Source organism: Brachyhypopomus gauderio, chromosome 4 (assembly GCF_052324685.1).
Source record: "Brachyhypopomus gauderio isolate BG-103 chromosome 4, BGAUD_0.2, whole genome shotgun sequence".
NCBI classification, from domain to species: domain Eukaryota; kingdom Metazoa; phylum Chordata; class Actinopteri; order Gymnotiformes; family Hypopomidae; genus Brachyhypopomus; species Brachyhypopomus gauderio.
In genome coordinates, this window is record NC_135214.1 from 899,187 (window position 1) to 924,046 (window position 24,860).

A 24,860-nucleotide genomic window follows, 5' to 3' on the forward strand; every position below is an offset into this window, starting at 1 on the left:
CACCCTTCGCTTGCTCATTGGGGACTTGGACTCGGACACTTGTAAAGCTGCTTTGTGACAAAAACTGTTGTAAAAAGCGCTATATAACTAAATTTTGAAATTGTAGGTACAACACACATGAAGTGATTGTTGCTGAGCTTTGTGGCAATCACACTAGTGGAGTTTGCAGCAGGGAGTAAAGCTAAAAAATGTTTTGTGGAATTCATTTTAGCCAGTTGAAAGTAATGCTAGTAATGCTAATAAAAGTCAGTAGACTTTATACAATAGCTAACGAGCCAGCTAGCTAATGTTAATAATCAATTTTCATGGCCATTTCAAAGTGGTTTAAATGTTGACAGTCTCCTTCTGTTTTCTCTTTTAACACTAGCATGACTGAAATTTCTAGAGGACATCAGTGGCGGCTCCTGACAAATATCTCAGGGGGGGGGGCAATTGTTGTGATGATATCCAAGGTGCCCATTTCAGTGGGTAAATAAAAAACAGTGACTTAACCAATGAAAATATAATCATAAATATATATTTCTCCTTACATTATAGACTGTACAGTATTTGTGCACCGATATATCTTGTAAATATCATCTTGGTTAAAGCTCTACAATGACTGAACAATTAACTGTGGTCAACAAGAATTGTCATCTCTCAATTTGCCCTCCTAAACAACTTTAAACATGAAGAGATTTACCATTAATTAAAAGTGAATCTTTCACACTCACAATAATTTCTGTATTCCTCAGACAGCATTTTATTTTAGGTGTTGCATAGAATATAAATGGGCAACAGCATTAAGTATGTAACAGAATGCAGGGAAAGCAGAACAGGGCGTGCGCTACTTCACAGCCTGCTAGCCATGTTTTCCCTTCATACCAGTTTAGCGAAAATCCCCGGTTATATTCTTTTCCTCCCTTTGTGGACACTTCACTTGTTTGATGTTTAAATTTGATCTCGGTGGCCCTAATTCCTTAGTTGCTTATTTATCTTGATTATTACAATGACAGAATGGCACTTCTCTTAATGAAACGATTGAGTTGTTCTGGGTTGAAGGAACGCTGGCCGTGTTGAGCAGATTATTTTCCCTACGTTATGTCTGACGTAAGCACGCAAGGGCGAGCCCCGGAACCCATAGACATTGCATTGCAGCGCCTACACTTTGAAAAAAAACTGAGAGTCTACGAGTGCAGTCGGGCCAATTTTCAGTTAGACTCAAATCGCCCCAAAAGAGGTGGTACTACAGGGAATGCACCTCAATGATTGGACAATGGCATTCAGAGGCAAGAGACGCTGTCCAGGACAGACATAGCTAGTTACATACCGTGATAGAATGTGAGAGAAAAAAAAATTCCTTTTCATCCTTTCGTGGTGCGTCGCCCTAACGAACAAACCGCCCCTGGAGGACATGCTGTCTGTCGTTATTCCACAAATCCATGGCACTGACATGCTGGTATTTCTATAGTGTCATGGTACGGCGGGCCCCCTACTGGTCGGCCCCGTTTACAGCGGCAGATGTCCTGTAATTGTTGCGTTGTGTGCGTTCCTCAGGTGGGCGGAGCCCGTGATCCGTCTCACCTGAGGGTCGTTTGTTCGTCTATATATGTCTTGCCTTTGTACCAGTTGACCGCTGGTTATTATATCCTTGATTTGGATCAGTTCACAGGTTTTGGTTTGCGCACTTTTTCAATTAAACCATACATTTTACAGAGACTTGGCGTGATCGCTTCCATTTTATTTCGCTCAGCCTGCCCGTCACATACAGGCTCCATTTCAGATCTTCATCAGATACAGCATTTAAACGCTCAAAAAGTTAAATGCTCAAAAAGTATGCCTGTGTAACGCCAGGGATTCGGGCTGTAAAGGAGGCGGACATGAGAAAGGCGAGGTTTGGGGATATTAACAGAAATAAATTCAGCAGATGGGGCTAGAAACGCTGATATTGGCAGTGTTTCTGCTCACAAATGCGTAAACAAACACACGGACACTATGGCATCATACAAGTCAATGCCGGAGAGCTATCAACAAAGAGCTATGTCCAGACAGCCTCTTTTCTTGTGCCATATCCTTGCATCATATTTTTCCTAAAAATGTATGAAAACACTCACATACCTATTTCTGTTTTTTTAAAACTGGCTTTTGCAAGTCATGATTTTTTTTACCTTTGAGGTTTTAGCTTATTAATGCCCATGCTTACAAAAATGAAACAGTTGCTTTGAACAGGTGGAGTTACACTTTAAACTGGTAATGGAAGAAAAAGCAACCAGTCTGATACAGATAAGAGAAGATAAGGAAATATGCAAAAGGTTTATAATAACACATTGCACACTCATAGTTGATAACCAGACAAAGGTCAGCAGGGGAGAACAGTTGATAAAACTTTTCAACTCAGTCCAACCCAGCAAACCAAATGAAGCAAAAGTCAAATACGACTTCCATAAAGAGATACATGGAGATTAAGGATCACAGAAACCTGCTCAGTACACTTGAGATGACCATAGCAACACTTTACAAAAGAAAGGGGAAAATATGTTCCATTGCAAAGGGTTAATTTGAAATCAGGGTAGAGACAATGGGGAAAGGGCTGATGACTGGCTAGTCAGACATGAACACTCAGACGTATTATGGGTGTTGTAGTCTGGGATGACTTGAGAGGCAGAGGGTAGAGCCTTGGTCCATACATGGAACATGAGACGTCTGAGATTTTATGTTATGTAGTTCAATTATATCATTATGTTGTTGGTGACCTCCATGAAGAAAACATGTTTAACCTTGACTTTCAGTTTCATAGTGACTAATCTACACCACAGCCCTGATAAAGCAGGCTGTGTACAGCTGAATTCAGAAGAAGCATTTATAGACAGACAGAGAGGTGCAGACACAGAGCAGCAGAGGAAGGAGCAGCTCACTCTTCTTACTAAGGTAAGAGATGCTGTGTGTTGGGTTGGGCTTCTAAGGCAATAGAGAAGATAAATATAAAATAGAGAATATAAAAATATATTTGGCATGCAGTAAGGACATACACATTAAACACAGACAATTTTAGAAATGTTTGCAATCTTTACTCATAAACTGAAGCCTCATTTAAAAATATTCTCATTTTAATGTTCTAATATTTAAAAGAACCAATTTACATAATCTTTTCATTCTTATAATATAATTAAGAAATACATTCATAAGTAATAAGTAACAACTTTCAGGCCTGATAGTTTTCAGGCTCCACGCCAGAATTCCGGAGTACCAACGTGTCTGCGAGAAAAAACAAAAAAGGTTCGCCTAGTGATCTGACCATAGGATCTGACACTTCTCTTGATCTGACATGCGCAGGTTTCACTGTAACCAACACCAAGGCCTAGACTACTAGCCATTAAGCCAGTCAGAAACAGGGCAGGGCAGGACTTGCTTTGACCAAACAAATTGATAGACTCAGTAGGAAATCTTGGGAAATACATGTGCACCTCCACCAGCTCTGGACAAGTCAGTTGCCCTCCATCTGCCACAGCCTCCTTCTCACCAGATAGATCCTCAGCATCAGCTGCCACTACCTCTGCACCAACACGTTTTTTCCCCACTCTTTTATGGCCAATCCAAAGGGTCATCTACACAGCCACCAAACATGTTCAAAGGGAAAGGCTCTGCTAACCCAAAATCCTGTCCAAAAAGGAAGAAATAATGCGAGGGGAAAGACGTTTTCTGCAATAAACTGTATTGGCTTATACTTTATTTATGTCTCATTGTTTTGCAGTTCTTGAAGCACTTTAATTTTCATTGAAACACTTTCAATTATTGCCATTGTTAATGGAACTGAATAGTAATTTTAGGGCTGTATTATGAGTTTGTTGCACTGTAACAGTTTCAAAATATTTAAAATAAATGGTGCAAAGTTTATATTTATATTTTTAAAAGAAATTAATGTGTCCTTGTTTATGCAATTTAGTCAATGGTTAGGCTACTAATCAATTCCTAGTTTACTTTGGTAGTATTGTTATTGCCACCTGCGGACCGTTCTTGGTATGGCTGTAGTATCAGTAGTCTCCTATCCTATAGAAGCAATAAGGTATGTGACTAGTTAAAAATAGGTATTCCTGAACAGGCCTGCTAGTCCTAAACGTTCTGGTAATCTGCACAAGCTTCTGAAATAAAGGCTTATATTGGGTTTGTTTATCTAATGTCTGAATGTTGTTCATGTTTTTCAACAAAATTCAAAACAATCTATCATTGAAGGGACTTATTCAAAAGCAAAAATTCTTTGACAGTAATGAAGATCAGGGTTATACATAGACATATATCTGCACCCAGGGGCCAACAAGTTATGTGTTAATGGCAGAAAAGTTTTTTACTCTCTCTCTCCTTCACTCCTTTTCTTGATTGTCTTGATCATTTTCACAAGAGTATCTACATTTTTGCTTGGAGGAGAAGGCAGGCAAGAAACAATTTGTATAATTGTGGTAGACAGGAGAGACAGAGCATTTAATTTACTAATGCAACATGCAGCAATACTCTGTGCTGCCACTAGTCTGCTGCAAATGTCATTAACATCAGAAGAAGAAATGAACAGAACTGTAGGTACATTGACGCTGAGAAATTTTACAGGTGTTTGTATATCTTTGATTTGTATGTAATGGCCTGTTTAACCATAAAAACACAATGCACAATAATCACTACAAATAAATACATGGATAAAACATTTGAATTTACTTCCATAGATTCAGTCATGGGAGGAAGCCAGTCAAAACCTGGTGAGTTTAAATTACATTGTATACACACTGACATTGTAAATTGATGATGATGATGATGATGATGACGATGATGATGATGATAATACTTTATTATCAGATCAGATCTGAAATTTGTCTTGCATACAAACAGTAGCTCCATTAACACATAAGCAACACATAGGACACAAACATTGTACAGTACGTACACCATTTACTCATATTTTAACAACTTTTAAAGTTATAGATTAAGTTCTTTGTTTAAATTAAGGATTGACTGATATACAAAAGAATTCTTCAGTCTAACCTTATTGAACCTTGGAACACTATAACGCCGCCCCCATGGGAGAAGTACATATTCACTCTTCAAAACATGATTAGTACCAAAAATTATGTTTTTAGCCAGCCGCATTGTGTTGGTATGATAAGTGGTCTCATATAATCTTTCCAGAGGCTGACCCACAATTTTTGAACATATCTTAATCAAATATTTAAATCCTGACTTTACAGATATGGACAAGCAATTAAGACTTTATGAATTTAAAATAGGAGGCCTACATTTTGAATTTTAAGCATTCGTAATATTTACAAAACACTTGTCCAAAATGGTATTTGCCCTGGTTTGGTTTTTAACATATTGCTCAAAACCAGGCAACACAGAGTCCAGGTGACACCGATTCATATCTCCAACTACTATTGCTGGGGCATCAGGGTATTTAAGTTGTAACTCATGGACGCAGTCAGCAATGGTATTTGCTGCTTTAGTAGCTCTTCCATCGGGAGAGGCGTATACCACAAAAAGTAAAATGCATCCAAACTCTCTAGGTAAATAAAACGGTCTTAAATTGAGCAATCAGATGAGCTCAACTTATTAAAGGCAAATCCAAATCCATAGTCATAGTCACATACAGACACATCTCAAGAAAAGAAAATTTTGAACTTAATTTAATTATTACTAACCAGCTGTGCACATATTGCATTTTTCTAAATCACATCTGGTTCAATTTTTCAGGTTACTGTTAATAAATAGATCATAATATGGCATTGTATGAGTGTCTGCGTATCATTTTATCTTGAACTCAACTGATTCAAAACACAAAGGATCTCAGTCTCAGGTCATGAATCTCTCCTCCATCACACCCAGTTCAGTTTATAGATAGTTAAATCATTAGTGCTGTGACAGTCAAGGTGATAGTCAGTGATATTGCTGTCTAACTTTAATTAAAGAGAACATGTGAATGAACATGTTGTGGATAAATAATGTCATTCTCTTTACGATAGAATTCATCACAGTTTTGGGTGATAAACAAGTCAAAATGGGCAAAGAAATCATTCTTTCCTGTGAGACAAACACAGAAGGATTAACAGTGACTGTGTACTAACCAGCTGTGCACATATTGCATTTTTCTAAATCACATCTGGTTCAATTTTTCAGGTTACTGTTAATAAATAGATCATAATATGGCATTGTATGAGTGTCTGCGTATCATTTTATCTTGAACTCAACTGATTCAAAACACAAAGGATCTCAGTCTCAGGTCATGAATCTCTCCTCCATCACACCCAGTTCAGTTTATAGATAGTTAAATCATTAGTGCTGTGGCAGTCAAGGTGATAGTCAGTGATATTGCTGTCTAACTTTAATTAAAGAGAACATGTGAATGAACATGTTGTGGATAAATAATGTCATTCTCTTTACGATAGAATTCATCACAGTTTTGGGTGATAAACAAGTCAAAATGGGCAAAGAAATCATTCTTTCCTGTGAGACAAACACAGAAGGATTAACTGTGACATGGGAGAAGGATGGACAAAAACTGATGTGTGTGCAGGACAAACACATCATGAAACAAGATGGTACAGAGTGTTCCTTAAAAATTCTGAACGCTGATGAACGAGATGACGGGAATTATACCATACAGCTGGAGAACAATTTGGGTACTGCCTCCTGCTCTGCCATGGTGAATGTTGGTATGGAGTGACTTTTATATTTACTTTCCAACAGACCCACATTCTTTCAACTTATTGTAGATTCCTTTATATGTGCAAAACAATCTCCTTGTGATGCCAGAAGAATATGCAAAAAGCATTTTTGAACCTTAAATACACATAAAAATAGACTCACAGACTTGGAAATGCACAGTCACTGTTAAAGACCATATTTCCATTTTAACATTGTGCATCCAAAGAGCAAGTGTTTCTTAACTCAGGCTGGGAATTAAATAAATTTTATGATTTTGTGTGTTTGTAAAAACACATGTCATTAATGTGCACCCCTTCAAGTGCTTTGCTAACTCCTGTTACAAATTCTGTGTCTCTTACAGAACTCAGTGAGTGGAGGACAGTACAATGGGAGTAAGTCCACAGTCAATCTGTCATGTTGTGTCATGGGGTCAAAGATCAACAACACCGTCATGCTGGTGATGCTTGTCCATTTCTACATGGTAGTCTTGAACGTAAATTGTTACCGGGCGGGGTGTAAAATGGACACAAATTAAGTATTATATCGCGATTGATCGATCGACAGTGGTTGGCACCAGAGCTAACTAGTAACTCATTGAATCATAGATATGGATCAGAGGTAAATAAACTAGATTTTTTTTTTCAGCGTGAGATATCAGAAGTGTGGCATGAGAGCGTGTGAAGACGGTCAAATGCGTGTGTCTCACGCTCAATGCGTGAGAGTTGCCAACCCTGGGAATGTTATACTGACTAATAATCTTGTAGAGTCCTGGGTCACATTAAATTATTACATTTGCATCCCACCACTTATAGTTGTTAGGTAATCTCAAATACACTTGCTTCTGATGTTACAGTGAATCATATCTATAAAAAAAAACTTGTGGAATAGTTTATACAGTGTTGACACTTAAAGCAGCTTTCATTTTGTGTGCATCCTGTATGTAACATTGCTTGAAGTCAAAAATGCTAAACGATTCTTTATAGATGAATAAAAAAGCTTACCCAGTGAAGTAATGAATCCCTTTAACTTGTAAAAATAACTTTTAACTTGTAGATCTAACTCAAATAAAATAACTGTACAGAACAAGCAGAGCTAGCAGAAAAGCATCTGAACAGCAAGAAAGCAGGAAGTAGGATATGAAAAATTCTTATCATAACAAAAATAAAAAATGGTTTTCGGTGCGAACTGGTATACCGCTCAGCACTACTGTGGACTATTACTGTGAAGAAAGTGTTTTTTGTTTGTGTTGTTGTTTTTCTTAGACAAAATGCAACGGTCAGTTCTCTAAAGGAATTTAAAATTGATAATGACCATGTCAGACAACTTCGCTTCCTCCTGTATGGACCAGTTGGAGCAGGAAAATCCAGCATCATAAATACCATCAGAACCATTTTTGAAGATCGTCAGTTTGAAGGACTATGTGTAAACTGTCCAGTAGCAACACTGTCTAAATGCTATACTAAAAATGTGAGTACACAATGTAACCCTGCTACTCTGTTCAGGAACATAATTTGTCTGATGTCTTGGGCTGTACCATAATTGTGATTAATATTGGTAATTCTATTATTGTTGTTTTTGGTGATGATGTTTTATTTTTATGATGTGGTATTTTTTCAGTATTTAAAATATAGTATTGGGACAGAAGGTGCGTTACCTTTGATCTTCAGCGATACAATGGGTGTAGAAAAAGGAGAATCTGAAGGAGTTTGCAGTGATGACATCATCAATGCTTTGAAAGGACACATAACAGAGGGTTATGTGGTAAGATGCAAATAACATGCATGTCACTGTACACATTACTACGACTGGTATTTCAATCCTCTTAAAATATGTAATAGTGAAGGACAAACATCTGCAGTATGCTGTAGAACTGAAATAACATTCAAGCAGAAAATATTTGGGAAAAAAAGGTATAGAAAAACAAAGGAAAATGAAAGTAGGCAGTATGCATACTATCCAAGCCAGTATGCCATGTACATTGCTGTAACGCAGCGTATGCTGTGGAGTGAGGAGGTGGACACAAACACTGAGAGGAGCGAGATTTAATAAGGGGAATTCCACTAACCTGGTCAACAGGGCAGGCAGAAGTCGTAACCGGAGAGCCATCCAGACATAACAAATACAACGGCATGATAACACAGAATAAAACGAACAAGGTGGGGTAACAAGAACTGAGAGAAAAACAACGGAGATGGGAAATACCAGAACATTGATTCACCAAACCACAATCGAACATTAATCCACGAATAACTGATAACAGGCTGGGGAAACACAGGGATTTAAGTACACATGACTAAACTAGACACAGCTGAACACAATGACGACACGGGCGTGGCAGACAGTTGGAAACCAGGGCAACAGACAAGCAGGGCGGGATAAACGAGCAAGGAACAACACAGACATGAAGAACAGGGAACCAGAGTGACAGCTAAGAGAGGGGGGTATTGCCCTATGTGACAATTGCTTTGTTTCTTTCTTTTAGTTCAACCCGACAGGTCAAATTCTTGAGGACAACCCACTTTATCGCATAAATCCCAGCCTGAGTGATAGGATTCACTGCCTAGTGAATGTTATTGCAGCAGACAAGATTGCACTGATGGATGTCGAAGTTATCAACAAAATGAAGAAAGTTAGAGAAGCAGCAAGCAGAATCGGTGAGTCTCAAACTTGCTTTTGGTAACTTCCCAGCTATCAAGTCTGTACTCTGAATAAATTAAGTGCTGTAAAAACAATATTATGACAAAAAAAATATTTTGTACCAATATAACTGATTTGATGGCAGACTTTTTATATGCCAAAAGTGAAGGTTTAAAAATAACCAATAACACTATTTAATAAAAATCGGTGGTCAGGATCTTGTAGATCTTATAGTGTACATTTATAATTTATAAACAGAGGAAAAACCGAGAAGAAAAGAAGAAAAGTCTCATGAGCTCATGAGTCTCATTAGCATGCAGTGTCATTTAGGACAACAGAAAATAAAAAATGTAAAAGTACACCCCCCCCCCCCCCCTAAATTTAACAAGAGCAATCCCTTCCACCTAGACTTCTGCCAAGCCCATATCATTCATTGCACGGATTTCATTCTATTAATATGTTTTATGTAAACAGATTTGTACCATGGGACGATCAAGAGCCAGACACATTTGCTGAGAAAATGTAGATTTATTTGGGGCAAAACCATTACAAGATTTGTTAGAATGTTCTAAGGTCAATTTACCAACACTTAACATATGACAAGCAAAACACAATGAACAACAGGATACAAAAGATAGATTACATCAATCAGACATACAAAAACTGGACCTACAGACAACAATAATGAGGGTATATTTAAAAATATATTTAAAAAAGGTTAATGAATACAAGAAACTACATACAACAACCAAGGCTATGTACAAAAAAGGCTGAGTAGACACAAACCTGTACTAAGTAAACAAGCTAGAACAACCAGACAATGAACTGAAAACATAGTATATGTCACAGTTAGCCCCTCCCCCAGCTTTCAATCATGTATGTTTTGTTTTGTTCTTCTTCCGGTTTTTACGAGAGGTGGTCGCACTTCTCTTGCTCCTGCACTTCCTTCCCTGGTTTTTTTGCTCGGCTTCTCTGTCTCGTCTTAGTATCCTGATGCTGCTCTTCGAATTTAAACAAAGAAAATGAATTTGATTAGATGGTCTTTCAACGCAATTGACACAATTGTGGAGTGATGGTGCGGGAGAACCCACATGTCCGGACGGAACTTTCTCAGCTGGATATGTTTTCTCGTGCTTCTCTCCCTGGAAGCTGTTGAGGACGTGTTCTTATTTGGAACTTTGATCACTGGGGTTCTGCTGATTGGATTAGGCATTGCCCTAGTGTATCGGGAAATCAAAAGAGTGGGGTCAGTTATCGAAGGCCCACGAAAATTGCCCAACATGATTGATGCAATGGGTAGTGCTGTCAGAATGCAGATTGTGACTGTTAGTAAAAGCTTGGATTAAATCGTGGAGGGTATCAATGCTCTACGCATGAAGTTGGATCAGTTGGGAGACTGCCGACTTAAGAGGAGTTCTGTGTGCTCAAGTGTTCAAGGACGGGCTCCTTGCTAAATTTACATTTGTGGCATTTGGCAGACGCCCTTATCCAGAGCGACTTACATTTTTTTTTTATATAAGTGAGCAATTGAGGGTTAAGGGCCTTGCTCAGGGGCACCTCAGTCATAGCCTCAGGTCTGGGAATTGAACCCAGGACCCTTCGGTCACAAGACCAGTTCCTTAACCACCAGGCCATGACTGCCCTAAATTCCTCACCCAAACTAGGAATTGGCACCCAAACAAAATTCTCCCAGAAGGTCATCGTCTTGTGCTCCTTCCCCCACACAGAGACTGTCAGAGATGGCTCTCACCTTCCACCGCAAACAAAAAAAACTGTGTGCCAGGCCTCTCGCTTCCCCCCTCTCTATCTGAATGAGTCACGCCTTTCTCTGCTTGACTGTCTGTGTTATCAATGCTTGTATGTGCTATGGGGATTTTTTGCGTGCACACAGACTGTTGTCCTGTTGTGAGAATAACCTGTGGTCATATTTTTCTGGCTCCTCCTAGTGTTTATCTCTCTGTTTCTCCCCCAGTCTGTGAATGGTGGTGCATATAAATTACGTGATTGTCACATAGGGCTATGCCCCCCTCCCTTAGCTGTCACTCCGGATTCTCTCGTGCCTGTGTTCCTTGCCTGTTCATCCCGCCCTGCTCGTTTGTCTCTGTGATTCCCCAATATCTACCACGCCCCTGTATCATTGTCGTCACCTGTTCCTTGTTTTCAGTTCTGTGTATATTAGCCCCTGAGTCTCCCATGTCCTTCGTCGGATGTTCTTGGTTGATCTTGGTTGTTCGTGGTATGTTCTAATTTTGTTTACTCATCGCCCATTGTTTTCGTTCTCTGTGTCTCCCAGCCTTGTCAGTGTTTCCCTGTTGTCAGTATGCACGTGTATGCGTGTTAATCGGACTGCCCTCCTGTTATGACCCCGGATTGCTTCAGCGACGACGAATATGGAATGTCCTTTAATAAATCTCGCTCTTCTCAGCATTTGTGTCCGTCCCCTCGCTCCGCAGCTCATGCTGCGTTACAGTGATGCAGCAGCCACTCTGGGTTCTCGTGCTGTACACCAGGGCCCCGGGGGAACTTGAATTTCCCACTCGTGAGATCAATAAAGTATATTGAATTGAATTGAATAGTCCCTCGTCATGGTTTGTAACCCCATCGTTACTGGATTCATGTGTTGCTTGTTTAGTCTGGTCTATTTATATCCTAAGTTTGGTCTTGTCTGTTGCTGGTCATTGTTTTGCATACAGCCTGTTCTGGTGATCATACTTTGGTGTATAGCTCTATGTCTTGGTTTCTAGTTGTTTTCTGTGTTTGTTGTCTCTGCGTCTTGGCTATGTTTCATGTTCAGACTCTCTGATTTGACCCAAGCCTGCCTGTATGACCCAGAGTATGGAATACCCTTTAGTAAATCTCGCACTTCTCAGCATTTGTGTCTGCCTTTTTGTTCCTTGACGCCCCCAGCGTTACAGTATAAAAATACACAGGATAACAAGGACTAAACAAAACACAGGTAAAGCAACACAGACATGATTGACAAGTGAGGGAGGGGTCATATGTGATAATACATTATTATAGGTTTTTCAACCATGAACACTATATTTTGCATGTCTTTCTCTCCTTTACACAATGTTTATAAATTGCTGGGCTCCTGAAGTGTTTTAGCGTAAACCATATATGCAAATTATTTTGCTGTAGTGCAAATTCTGTTTGTTTGTTCTGTTAGTCAGAGAATATGTTTCATCTGTATATCTGTGCTACAGGGTTCCCTCAAGTGGTTTTTATGACTAGAGTTGATCTTGCCTGCCCACTGACAACCCGAAATTTGCACTGCATCTACAGAAGCAGGAAAATTAAGGAAAACGTGAGTGAAATTGCTAGTGGGAACATGTGTGGGTACTTTTGCTCAGATTAACCATTGCCATACGGTAACACTGTGTTTTTGTCCAGATGCAGAAATGCAGTAATTTGCTGGGTGTTCCAGTGAACTGTATCTTCCCTGTGAAGAACTACTATGAAGAGACCACTGTGAATGAAGATACAAACTGCCTTATGCTGGATGCCCTAAAGCATATTATACCCTGGGTTCATAAATATGTGGTCAACTGCTCCACCATGTCAACAAACAAACAATGATGCAAATTGTTGAAAAATCAACAATGTTTTTGTAATGCAGCTCGCGCTGTGGAGCGAGAGGACGGACACAAATGCTGAGAAGAGCGAGATTTATTAAAGGACATACCATCATCGGAATCAGAGAAGCAGTCAGGGGTCATAGTGGGAGGGCAGTCCGAATAACAAAGGTACACAGGCATAACAAAAACAGGGAAACGCGAAAAAGGCAGGGAGACACAGGGAACACAAGTAACAGGCAATCAGAATGAATAAACTTTAACACACTACGAATATCCGACGAAGGACATGGGACACTCCGAGACTATAAATACACAGAACTTAAACAAGGAACAAGTGATGACAATGACACAGGGGTGTGGTGGATAATAGGGAATCATGGAGACAAACGAGCAGGGCGGGACGAACGGGCAAGGAACACAGACACGAGGGAACCCGGAGTGACAGCTAGGAGAGGGGGGCGTAGCCCTACGTGACAGTACCCCCCCTCAAAGCGTGCCACTCCGGGGCACGCAAGGGCAGACAGGACAGGGAATCACAGGACATGGCGAGGGACAGGGACAGCGGACGCAGGACAGACTGGAGGAACAGACCAAGGGAAAGCAGGGCACGGAGACTGGGGCACGGCAAGGACAGGGGAACCAGAGACTGGCCAGGAGCTGGGCCTGGGCGAGGCATGGGAGCAAGACTGAACGGGACAGGACCGGGAGTAGACGCAGGAGTGGGGCCAGGGAACAGGGCAGAGGCAAAGTCAGAGGCAAAGACGGCTTGGACGACTGAGACTGGGACAGGAACAAAGTGGGTCACGATCTGGGGAACAGACACGGGGACCGGGACAGAGACAACACCACAGGGCACACACACAGGAACGGGCACAAGGACATGAACAGGCACACACACAGGAACCGGGACCAACACAAAACCAGGGACGGAACATGGGAGCAAGGGGAACATGGGCAATGAAACAGGACAACTAAGGGGAGGAGCAAAACTATCATAGAGTCCAGGCGCTCACATGGGCAGCACAGTCTCAGGGCAAACAGGCGTGGTCTGCCGACGGGCAGCGGGAACAGGCGGGGCCTGCTGACAGGCAGCGGGAACAGGAATCGGCGTGGTCTGCCGATGGGCAGCGGGAACATGAACCGGCGTGGTCTGCCGACGGGCAGCGGGAACAGGTGGGGCCTGCCGACGGGTAGCGGGAACAGGAGACAACCCCCTTTGTGTCGCGGGAACAGGAGGCAGAGGTGACAAAGAGGCGTCATCGGGAGCCGGGGCCGCCGGGCAGGCGTCGTCTGGAGCCAGGGTCATCGGGCTGATGTCCTCGGGAGGTGAGACCACCAGGCTGACGTCTTCGGGGGGCGTGACTGCCATATCGACGTCATCGTGGGGCGTGACCGCCATGCTGACGTCATCGGGGGCAGGACCTCCTGGCTGACGTGGCCACTACTCCCCCCCAAAAAATTCTTGGGGAGCCTTCGGGTAGTGGCTTCCGGTAGTAGCGGAGGGAGGGAAATGCGAACAATGCAGGGAGACACAGGGAACACGAGTAACAGGTGATCAGAATGAATAAACTTGAACACACTACGAATATGAAAGACATGGGACACTCAGAGACTATAAATACAAGAACTTAATCAAGGAACAGGTGATGACAGTGACACGGGGCGTGGTGGATAATAGGGAATCATGGAGACAAACGAGCAGGGCGGGACAAACGGGCAAGGAACACAGACACGAGGGAACCCGGAGTGACAGCTAGGAGAGGGGGGCGTAGCCCTACGTGACAGTTTTTTTAAGTTTACTTGTTTAATGCCACATTTATAGCCAAAAAATTTTTAAATACAATCAGAAAAAATACAATCATGTTCCATATCATATTCCAGTTGTGTAGCATACAAGTATATTTTTTAATGTAATGAATATCACAATAAAACCATCACACATAATTGAATGAATAAACAATTGTGTTTATTTTGGTGTGCTAAGTCACATTATGACGGATGACAAATTTGGTGCATTACTGAAGAAAATTAAAGTGAGGAGAAAAGATCCAAGATCCACCAAGGCTCATGTCTAATCCTTATTTGTATAGCACCTTTCATACATACATACATGCAACTCAAAGTGCTTTACAGAATAAATAAAAAGACACAAAACGAAGCAAAGATAAGACAAAAGAAAATGTTAAAAGATAAAAAGGAAAAAGCATAATCCAATAATTAAAATAAATATTAAAATAAGATAAAATGTAACCAAATAAAATAATTAATGAATGAATGAATGAATGTTCAATTTATATAGCGCCTTTCCGAATTCCCAAGGCACTTTACAATTTAACACAGGTACAAGTCACAGACAATCAATCACACACTGGCGAGAAGCGGCAGCCAATTGCGCACAGCGTACTCTCTTCCGGGATCCACAGCCCCCTGGACTGAATGGGGTGCAGGAAGGGGAGAGAGGACAGACCCTAGTGGCAGAGCACCATACACCACTGGGCATACAAGCAAACACACACACACACTACTTTTTATTGAACACAGAGACACAGACACACACTCAGGGAGAATTTGTCAGGGACTGCCAATTTACTTAACCTCCATGTTTTTGGACTGTGGGAGGAAACCGGAGATCCCGGAGGAAACCCACGCAGACACAGGGAGAACATGGAAACTCCACTCAGATAGGGACTTGAACCCAAGACCCCAGTGCTGAGAGGCAAACGTGCTAACCACCAAGCCACCGTGTTGCCCAAAATAATTAGATTAATTAGAATAATTAGAACAGAGTTAGCTACTCACACTCACACAGAGCGCAACCTTCACTCTCACTGGTTTTCTGCTAACTGTGCTCGTCGGCCCACAGTTATGCGCGGCCAACTGGTGCTCGACTCCCAGCCGAGGGTGCAACTCCCAATCACTCAGTTACCCTGCCTGGTAACCACCAATGGTGCCACCTGTATAACCCCCTCCGTGGAGTTTGACCGCCAAACCTCTCGACTCTTGTCGAGTTAGATCCCCTGATCCTGACAGTTCCCTATGAACTGCGTCTGGCGTCACCTGTGTATACACATACCAGGAGAGAAGTCACAACCTCTGCAATAAGTTTCATCTGAGTAGATCTGCTTTTAGTTAAACTTTGTATCTCTAAAGAGGAAAGTTTTGAGACTCTTCTTGAAGCTGTGAAGGGATGAAATGCCTCTGAGCTCTTCAGGAAGAGAGTTCCAGAGCTTTGGGCCATATTGGCTAAAAGCCCCCTCGCCAATCTTTAATCGGCTTTTAGGAATCACCAGTAGATTACTGTTTGAAGACCTGAGAGACCTGACTGGAACATATCTAACCATCATTTCACTGAGGTAAAGAGGAGCAAGACCATGAAGACATCAGAAACCATCAGTAGAACCTTAAAATCTATTCTAAAGCTGACAGGTAACCAGTGCAGTGCAATTAAGACTTCACCTGGTAACCCACCATAAAGACAGATTTATCAGACACCACCAGCCTCCACTGAATCACAAAACAAATATCCATTAGGCCATACCAACCCCCAAAATAATAAAACCCCTCCCACATACCTGTTATACCGAGCCAACAATGTACTATTTGCAGACTACCAACAGCATCAACCCAAGGCACGCAAGAATAAAAGATCCTTAGCTGCACCTACCTGTCAACCTCAGTGAGCTTTTGTATGTACAAACAAATTGGTTAATTCTGTAATTATACTCACAGCTACACTTGATGCCCAAGGTGCCCAAGCAATATAGTGCTGCATTTGTTAACACTAGAAGCACCGCTCCTCATTTACACACTTGTACCTAGAAGCGGACCGAAAGTTCACTACCCTAGGACTGAGGAAACTTCTAATCAGATTCTTCAGGACCAAGTTTGAGGAATTATGGCTTGCACCAGGGCAGAAGGCCCCATTTATGGCCTATATTAATACAGGATTATCGGATCATTGAGCCCACAGTATTCAGTTTCTGGAGCCTAACTAGACACTTTGTTATCAGGACTGATGTTTGCCATGTTATTCATGAGACAACGTGATATTCTTATGACACCAATATCACATTTCTTTTATTCTTATTAGTGTAGTGTTCATGTATTAATCTGGTTATTTTTACTACCAAGTTGATTACCTCCTCAGCTCCAGTATGATGAGTTAGGGAAGCCTGTTAATTCATAGATGGCTTTGGAAGAGTGAATACTGATAAAATGCCTGAACTAATATTTCCTGACAAACCAATTCTTCTTTATTCCTAAGTGATGTGCCTGCAGGAAAAGTATACACTTTCCCATGTCTGATATGTACCAGTAATTTAACTTTTTCTATCTTTGCCATGGCTCTGTGTCTTAGTTGTTGCATTGATTTTGTTTGCAACTGGAGGAAAATAACTTAACTTTGAATATTCAGTAGTCCCTCCCTTCTCGCAATGCCTTTGGATCAATAATACAACTTAGTATCCTAGTAAGAAAAATTTGTGGAAGTGGAAGTCAGAATTTGGAAAGCCAAAACATCACTGCAAGAAATGTGCCTGGATTCCAACTGCAAGGGAATACAAGAATGAAGTATTTCAATATATTAAGTAAAGCCTAACTTCTGTTGAGCCTATGAAATAGTTTAAACTCACTCCAATGAATGTAGCAAATTTATCTTGCCTCCCGTGTTTGTTTCTAGAGTTAGGATTAGTTCTGTCTTCGGAAGAAATTAACACAAATTCTCCAGTAGCATATATAGGGGGGGATATATGGGGGCAGTCATGCTAGGGACTAGGGAACTGGTGGTAGGGAACTGGTCTTGTGAACAGAGGGTCATGGGTTCGATTACCGGAGGCACCTAACCCCAACTGCTCCCTGGGCAAACAACCCGACTAACAGAACTACCAAGTAAAGAAACAAAGTAAGACCATCCACGACTAACCAGTATAACACCAAAACAACACGAGCTAACTAGACACAGGAACTACACGGACACAATAACACTTAGGGTAATGGATGCGGGGAGAACTATGAGACTAATCAGGAACACTTTAAGCAGCGGACAGGGAACACGAAATGAATCACACAAAACCGAAAGCATGAAACACCAAACTAAAAGTCTGGACCGGGACTAGGAGACAGGTAAACACATAACGGAGAACTACAAAGGAAACTTATATGTAAATGACAGAGCTAAGGAGAACACAGTTAAAGCGAGACATAGGGAGAAACACCATGAGAAATAGGACGAATGAACCAAATGGGCGAGGGGAAGACAGGAGGAAATAAACAAACACAGGGAGACAGAGAAAGGAAATCAAAACTGATATGGAGCATGAACGAAAACGCTAACAGGATAAGATGGAGAGAATAAGGCAGAGCAGGACTAGGGAGTACTCACAATACACAATGACCAACAACGGTGGGGAGAACAGAAGGGTTTAAATTAGGGGTGGGCATAGATTAATTTTTTTAATCTAGATTAATCTCACTGAAATCTTGATATTAAAATGGCTCATATGCGTGCTACCCAAGTAATGACTAAAAGTCAGTTCTTGAGATAGGGTTTCTTTATACACAGGGTGCATTAGACCAGGGGCTCATCTCCTGTTTCCAAAATGCATCAATGACTGCTTGAGAAAGCTGTTCTACTTTGATACTTGAAGAAAAAAAACATGCTCAATAAAATGTAGGCTACTCGTGTTCAACGGTTTATTCAGTTAAACATGAATTTGTAAGCCTACATACTGTACAGTAAAAGTGGTTGATAACATCAGGGTTGCCAACTCTCACGCATTGAGCGTGAGACACACGCATTTGACCGTCTTCACACGCTCTCACGCCACACTTCCGATATCTCACGCCAAAAAAAAATCCAGTTTATTTACCTCTGATCCACATATATGATTACTAGTAATGAGTTACTAGTTCGCTTTGACGCCAAACACCGGCGATCGACAGATCGCGATATAACACTTAATTTGTGTCCATTCTACGTTCGCCACCCCCCCCTCCCCCGCTCAAAAACTTACGTTTGTACGTTCGCAATTTACACATTAAATTACAACAATTTACACTCGCCACCTCCTCCTTGTTAAAATCTCACTCCAAGCGAACGTCAAAAGTTGGCAACCGTGTAACATGTTTATTCAGCTAAACATGATATTTGAAATGTAAGCCAACATTTAGTACATTTAACTAAATGTTGGTTTACATTTGATGGCATGTAAGCCAACAAATGTCATGTTGATGGCAGACACTCCTGTGACGACACTCCTATTTCCTGTTTCACCGGCGCACGGCAGCACACTCGCACGCAAACGCGGATTCACGTATCACATTAGCATAGCTTAGCTATAGCCTAATACACTTACATTAAACACTACAATTCTAAATCAGTATAATACACTTACCGACATCTGAAAAAGCTGTTGCCCAGCAATTATGCCTATATCTGCATAGGAATAACACATTTGAAAAGTTCCAATCTGGTTTTAGGCCCCATCACAGTACTGAAACAGCATTAGTTAAAGTAACAAATGATCTCCTCCTTGCAGCAGATCAAGGCTATGTATCACTGTTAGTGCTTCTTGATCTTAGTGCAGCTTTCGACACAATTGATCATAGGATCTTGCTAGAAAGGTTAGAACGCTGGGTTGGAGTCTCAGGCACAGCCCTTTCATGGTTTCAGTCTTACTTAACAAATCGCTATCAGTTTGTAGAGCTCAATAATATTTCATCCAAACGTACAATGGTTAAATATGGGGTCCCGCAAGGCTCCATCTTAGGACCACTATTATTTACATTATATATGCTACCATTGGGCACAGTTATAAACAAACATGGTGTCAACTTTCACTGCTATGCGGATGACACTCAACTTTACATATCAGCCAAACCCGATGACAAACTCAGTTTAGGAAAAATTGAGGCCTGTGTAAGAGATATTAAATGCTGGATGGCTCTAAACTTCCTACAATTAAATGAGGACAAAACAGAAGTTCTCCTTGTGGGCCCTAAGGCCGCAAGACAGAAAATTCCAAATTTAATGCTTAATCTTGCAGACTATCCCATTACACCTGGCACAGTAGCCAAAAACCTAGGTGTCATACTCGACTCCGACCTATCATTTGATAAATATATAGATAATACTACTAGGATAGCTTTTCTACATCTCCGCAACATTGCCAAATTAAGAAATGCATTATCACAGGATGATGCAGAAAAATTGGTGCACGCCTTTGTTAGCTCTAGACTAGACTACTGCAATTCACTACTGTCAGGATGTTCAAATAGGAATCTAAATAAACTTCAAGTAGTTCAAAATGCCGCAGCTAGAGTTCTGACCAGAACTAGAAAATTTCAGCATATTAGACCAGTCCTATCAGCCCTGCATTGGCTCCCAGTTAAATTTCGTATTGATTTTAAAATTCTATTATTAGCATATAAAGCACTACACGGGCTTGCTCCTGAATACCTCCAGGAACTTATTTCCTACTATGAACCCCCACGTCAACTAAGATCACAGGGTGCTGGTCTGTTATTAGTTCCACAAATTAACAAGGTAACAGCAGGGGGAAGAGCCTTTTCTTATAAGGCCCCCCAGCTTTGGAATAATCTTCCTAAATGTGTCCGGGACTCTGACACAGTCACAATCTTTAAATCTAGGTTGAAAACCCACTTATTTAGTCTAGCATTTGATAATTAATATCCCCCTTAGATAAAGGTACAGATCCAGGGGTTCATAGACGAAGGGTTTTATGGTAGACTGGGGTGCTGGTGCTGTCATCCTGTCACTGCTCGTGGTCACTCAAGTTTGTTGACAGTGCAGTGGACGGATGCCATTGTCTCAGAATGCCCCCAAGCCTATGTTACCTTCTGGTTCTGCCTTTTTTTTAGCTAGGCTGTAATAATTTAACTTAGTGCCGGAGTTGCTGCCACACTCCAGAAATGTTTATAATTTTACCTGTCCTGTATATGTCCTCATACAGAGCTAATTTTCCCTGTTTCATTTCTCCACATGGCTGCCCGCCTGCTTGAGGTATAATGAGATGAGGAGAGACAAGCGATCCATCCTGGCCGGCCACCTCCTGCCTAACCGGATGCCTACACCATGATGGACATTATTACATCTTTTTCGGTCTAAATGGACATTATTGCATCTTTTACATTCTGTCTACATTCTGTCTATATTGTTGTTGTTGTCATGGTGACCGGTGTCGGCCAGAGGAGGATGGGCTCCCCCCCTGAGTCTTGGTTCCTCTCAAGGTTTCTTCCTCATGCAAAAACTAGGGAGATTTTCCTTGCCACTGTCGCCCTTGGCTTGCTCACTGGGGGCTAGGACTCGGCACTTGTAAAGCTGCTTTGTGACAACAACTGTTGTAAAAAGCGCTATATAAATAAAATTTGATTGATTGATTGATTGATTATTTTATCTCGTTTCTGTTTTCTCCCCGTCTCTTTCTTTCTCCCTCTGTTTTCTCCCCCTGTTTCTTTCTTTCTCCCTCTGTTTTGTCTCCCCTGTTTTTCATGGCTACCGCGGAGGAACGGGCTCTGGTCAAGCTCGGCTCGGAGCTGGACAAGTTGGGTCGGCAGATCCAGAGTCTTCTGGAGAAGCAAGCGGAGCTCACCCAGGAGAAGACCAGGCTCGAGGCCGCCAGCGACACTGCCTACTCGGCCGTCTCCACTCCCTCGTCACGGCGGCTCAGCGCGACCGCCATCTTGACCCGGGCACCAGGCTGGGAGCGCCAGCGAGGACGCGGAAGGCAGCCGGCGTCGTCACCCCTACCTCAGCCGGACTTCTCCTCTGCGAATCCGTTCGAGGTGCTCAGCTCCGTGTCCTCCACCTCGCCCTCACCCCTGCGTCCGACACCACCCTCACCAGCGCCGACACCGAAGAAGAATAAGGGCGGTATCCTTGTTATCGGCGACTCGATAACACGACACGTAAAGATTAGCCTGCCAGGCGTTAAAAGAACCCCCACTGTGTCCTGTTTTCCAGGCGCTCGTGTCCTGGACGTGGCCAGGCGGCTTCCCTCGGGGCTGAAGCAGCGAGACGACTTCGGCACCGTCGTCCTTCACGTGGGGGCTGTCGACACCTGTCGGCAGCGAGATCCTGAAGGAGCACTACCGCTCGCTTCTGGACACCGCGCGGAAGAAGACGTCGGCCAGGCTTGTTGTCTCCGGTCCGCTTCCAACGTTCCGGCGAGGGGCGAGGGTGCGAGCCATCTTTTCTGTCTCCACAGCTTGCTCCGGGACACCTGTAGCAGCGCCGGCGTGGACTACATCGACAACTGGGAGAGTTTCCGAGAGCGTCCATCACTCTACCGCCGAGATGGACTTCACCCCAGTCGCCTAGGCTCGGCAGTCCTCTCCAGGAACATCGAGGATGTGCTACGCCAGGCCTGACCAGCCACAACAAACCACGCAAATCAGCTAAGTAGAACTTACTTCCCTAACAACCAAACCATTGAGACTGTGTCTGTTAGCCGTGGCAGGTATAAGAATAACAGGGTGATATGTTTTAAAAATCTAATTAAAATTAAATTAAATAAACAACATGAAGTGAGCAGCAATATTAAGCTAAGGCTAGGACTTTTAAACATTAGATCGCTTGCATCAAAAGCTGTGATAGTAAATGAAATAATCTCAGATAACAGACTAAATGCACTCTGTTTAACAGAAACATGGGCTAGAGTAGACGAATATGTAAGTTTTAATGAAGCAGCTCCTCCTGGATACAGTTATGTTCATCAGCCCCGTATCACAGGGCGTGGAGGTGGAGTAGCCACAATATATGACACAGATATAGGTTTTACTGTAAAACCAACCACCTCTATTAACTCATTCGAGGCTTTGATAGGTGAAATAGGCAATAATCTTATAGGCAATAAAACAAAGCTTAAATTAGTGACCATCTATCGACCGCCGGGTCCCTACTCAGAATTTCTTCAGGAATTTGCTGAGTTTCTTTCGGAAATAGTCTTAACCATCGAGAGATTTGTAATTGTGGGTGATTTCAACATTCATTATGAAAATGAATCAGACCCACTGAAAATTGCGTTCGACTCCATACTAGATTCAGTAGGTATAGCCCAAAATGTGACAGGGCCTACCCACCGCTGTAAACACACCTTAGACTTAATACTTACTTACGGATTAAACATAGAACATTTGGCAGTCATCCCCCAAAATGACGCCATTTCAGATCATTCCTTACTAATATATGAAATGACTTTATACAATGTACATCAGATGCGCCATACAAAAACCACGCGCACTATCACATCCGACACTGCAGCAACATTTATAAACTTACTACCAGAGCTAACGAGCACTATGCCACTGCAGCCCAATGAATTAGAACAGGCAACACAACAGTTTTATTCCACACTCAGCAATACCTTAGACAGTGTAGCTCCAATTAAAACAAAATTAATTAGGGAGAAAAAGCTTGCACCATGGTATGACGAACACACTCGTCTTCTAAAACAGGCAGCTCGAGCAGCGGAGCGAAAATGGAAATCCACCTCACTAGAAGTGTTTAGAATCACATGGAAAGACGCCATAGTCAAATATAAACATGCCCTAATAAATATTAGTGATGCAGAAAAACTAATCCATGCATTCATATCCTCTCATTTAGATTATTGCAACAGTCTCCTAGCTGGATGTTCTGGTAAATCAATAAACAAACTCCAGCTGGTTCAGAACGCAGCAGCACGAGTTTTAACAAAAACTAAAAAGTTTGATCACATTAGTCCCGTACTATCGTCATTACACTGGCTGCCAATTAGATTCCGTATAAAATACTTTTATTAACATATAAAACGCTGCATGGCTTAGCTCCAGACTATCTTAGTGAACTTATTGAACAATATAACCCAGCACGTTCACTTCGCTCGCAGGACGCAGGGTTATTAACTGTTCCTAGGATCAAAAAGATCACAGCAGGTGGAAGAGCCTTTTCTTCTAAAGCTCCACAATTGTGGAATAATCTTCCTGCCTCTATTCGGGACTCAGACACAGTCTCAATGTTTAAAACTCGATTAAAGACTCATCTGTTTAGTTTGGCCTTTGATTAATCTGTTACATATTTACTACATCTCGTATCTTTTCTCCGAGGTTCACCTGGAGATTAACATCGCAGTCAGAGCCTACAATACCAGCATCGCTGCTCCGACACGGAATGAAAGCCTGGCGTTCATCAACAGACATTTACAGTGACAATATCATAACCCAGAACTTTCATTTTTACCTTTACTTAGTCTGATTGTGTGATTTGTGTGTGACTTGTGTATTTGTCTGTATTTTGTGTAATTTGTGTGTTAACGGGCCGCCCAATGGAGGATGGGTTCCCTTTTGAGTCTTGGTTCTCCCGAGGTTTCTTCCTATTCCCCATCATCATAGGGAGTTTTTCTTCGCCACTGTCGCCTTTGGCTTGCTCATTAGGGTTCTGGACCCATAGTATTGTTAACCTTTTAAATCCTGTAAAGCGCTTTGTGATAACATGTGTTGTGAAAAGCGCTATACAAATAAACTTTGATTGATTGATTGATTGATTTAACCTCACGGATGTAATTTGGGGGGGACTTTTTCAAAAGCCGGTGTTGGTCCTCTGCAGTTTTAACGGTTAAAAAGAAATATCTAAATAGCGACGAATCTAGCGCTAGGACCATGCAGAAAACGACCGCTCCGAGCTCCGCTCCGGTAACACTTTACGTTCCTAAAAATGAATTTTCCATGAAGCAAACCTGGCGACTTCGTGGATGCATCCATGTACACACACGTACGATTTGTAATTCACAGGTTTGAAAACTCGTTCTCACCCCTACTGTGCAATTTGGTTAGGAATACAGCCGAGCTAAACTATCAAGTTGAAAGTCATCATAGTTTGCTTACCCATTTTCAATTCAATTTTATTGTCATTATGCTGAAACAGGGTTGTACAGCATAACAAAACACTTTTAGGCTAGTGCAATGACATACTACAAAATCACAAAA

At 41.9% G+C, this 24,860-nt stretch overlaps 2 protein-coding genes and 1 long non-coding RNA gene across 3 annotated transcripts in view; all 3 read left to right on the forward strand.

Annotated features, from left to right (window-relative positions):
• Window positions 1–24,860, forward strand: part of LOC143511742 (interferon-induced protein 44-like) — a 108,520-nt gene that overhangs the window by 54,078 nt on the left and 29,582 nt on the right. The gene's annotated exons all lie outside the window — the stretch shown is intronic.
• On the forward strand, window positions 2,797–6,072 carry LOC143511555 (uncharacterized). Its single transcript, XR_013130158.1, has 3 exons — window positions 2,797–2,907; window positions 4,692–4,724; window positions 5,982–6,072. It is a non-coding gene; the product is annotated as an uncharacterized LOC143511555 (long non-coding RNA).
• Window positions 6,398–14,782, forward strand: LOC143511554 (interferon-induced protein 44-like). The gene is made up of 7 exons (XM_077001156.1): window positions 6,398–6,671; window positions 7,025–7,055; window positions 7,926–8,130; window positions 8,281–8,424; window positions 9,146–9,317; window positions 12,507–12,607; window positions 12,694–14,782. Exons 1-7 carry the CDS (start codon window positions 6,440–6,442, stop codon window positions 12,877–12,879), a joined length of 1,071 nt encoding a protein of 356 aa, XP_076857271.1. The 5' UTR covers window positions 6,398–6,439; the 3' UTR covers window positions 12,880–14,782.

Bases quoted from the DNA above. Each gene is read 5' to 3' on its own strand.
- LOC143511554 (XM_077001156.1), top strand. From the start codon at position 6,440: ATGGGCAAAGAAATCATTCTTTCCTGTGAGACAAACACAGAAGGATTA. The intron at 7,056-7,925 runs GTAAGTCCACAG...TGTTTTTCTTAG, and splicing joins TGGAGGACAGTACAATGGGA to ACAAAATGCAACGGTCAGTT. The intron at 12,608-12,693 runs GTGAGTGAAATT...GTTTTTGTCCAG, and splicing joins GCAGGAAAATTAAGGAAAAC to ATGCAGAAATGCAGTAATTT.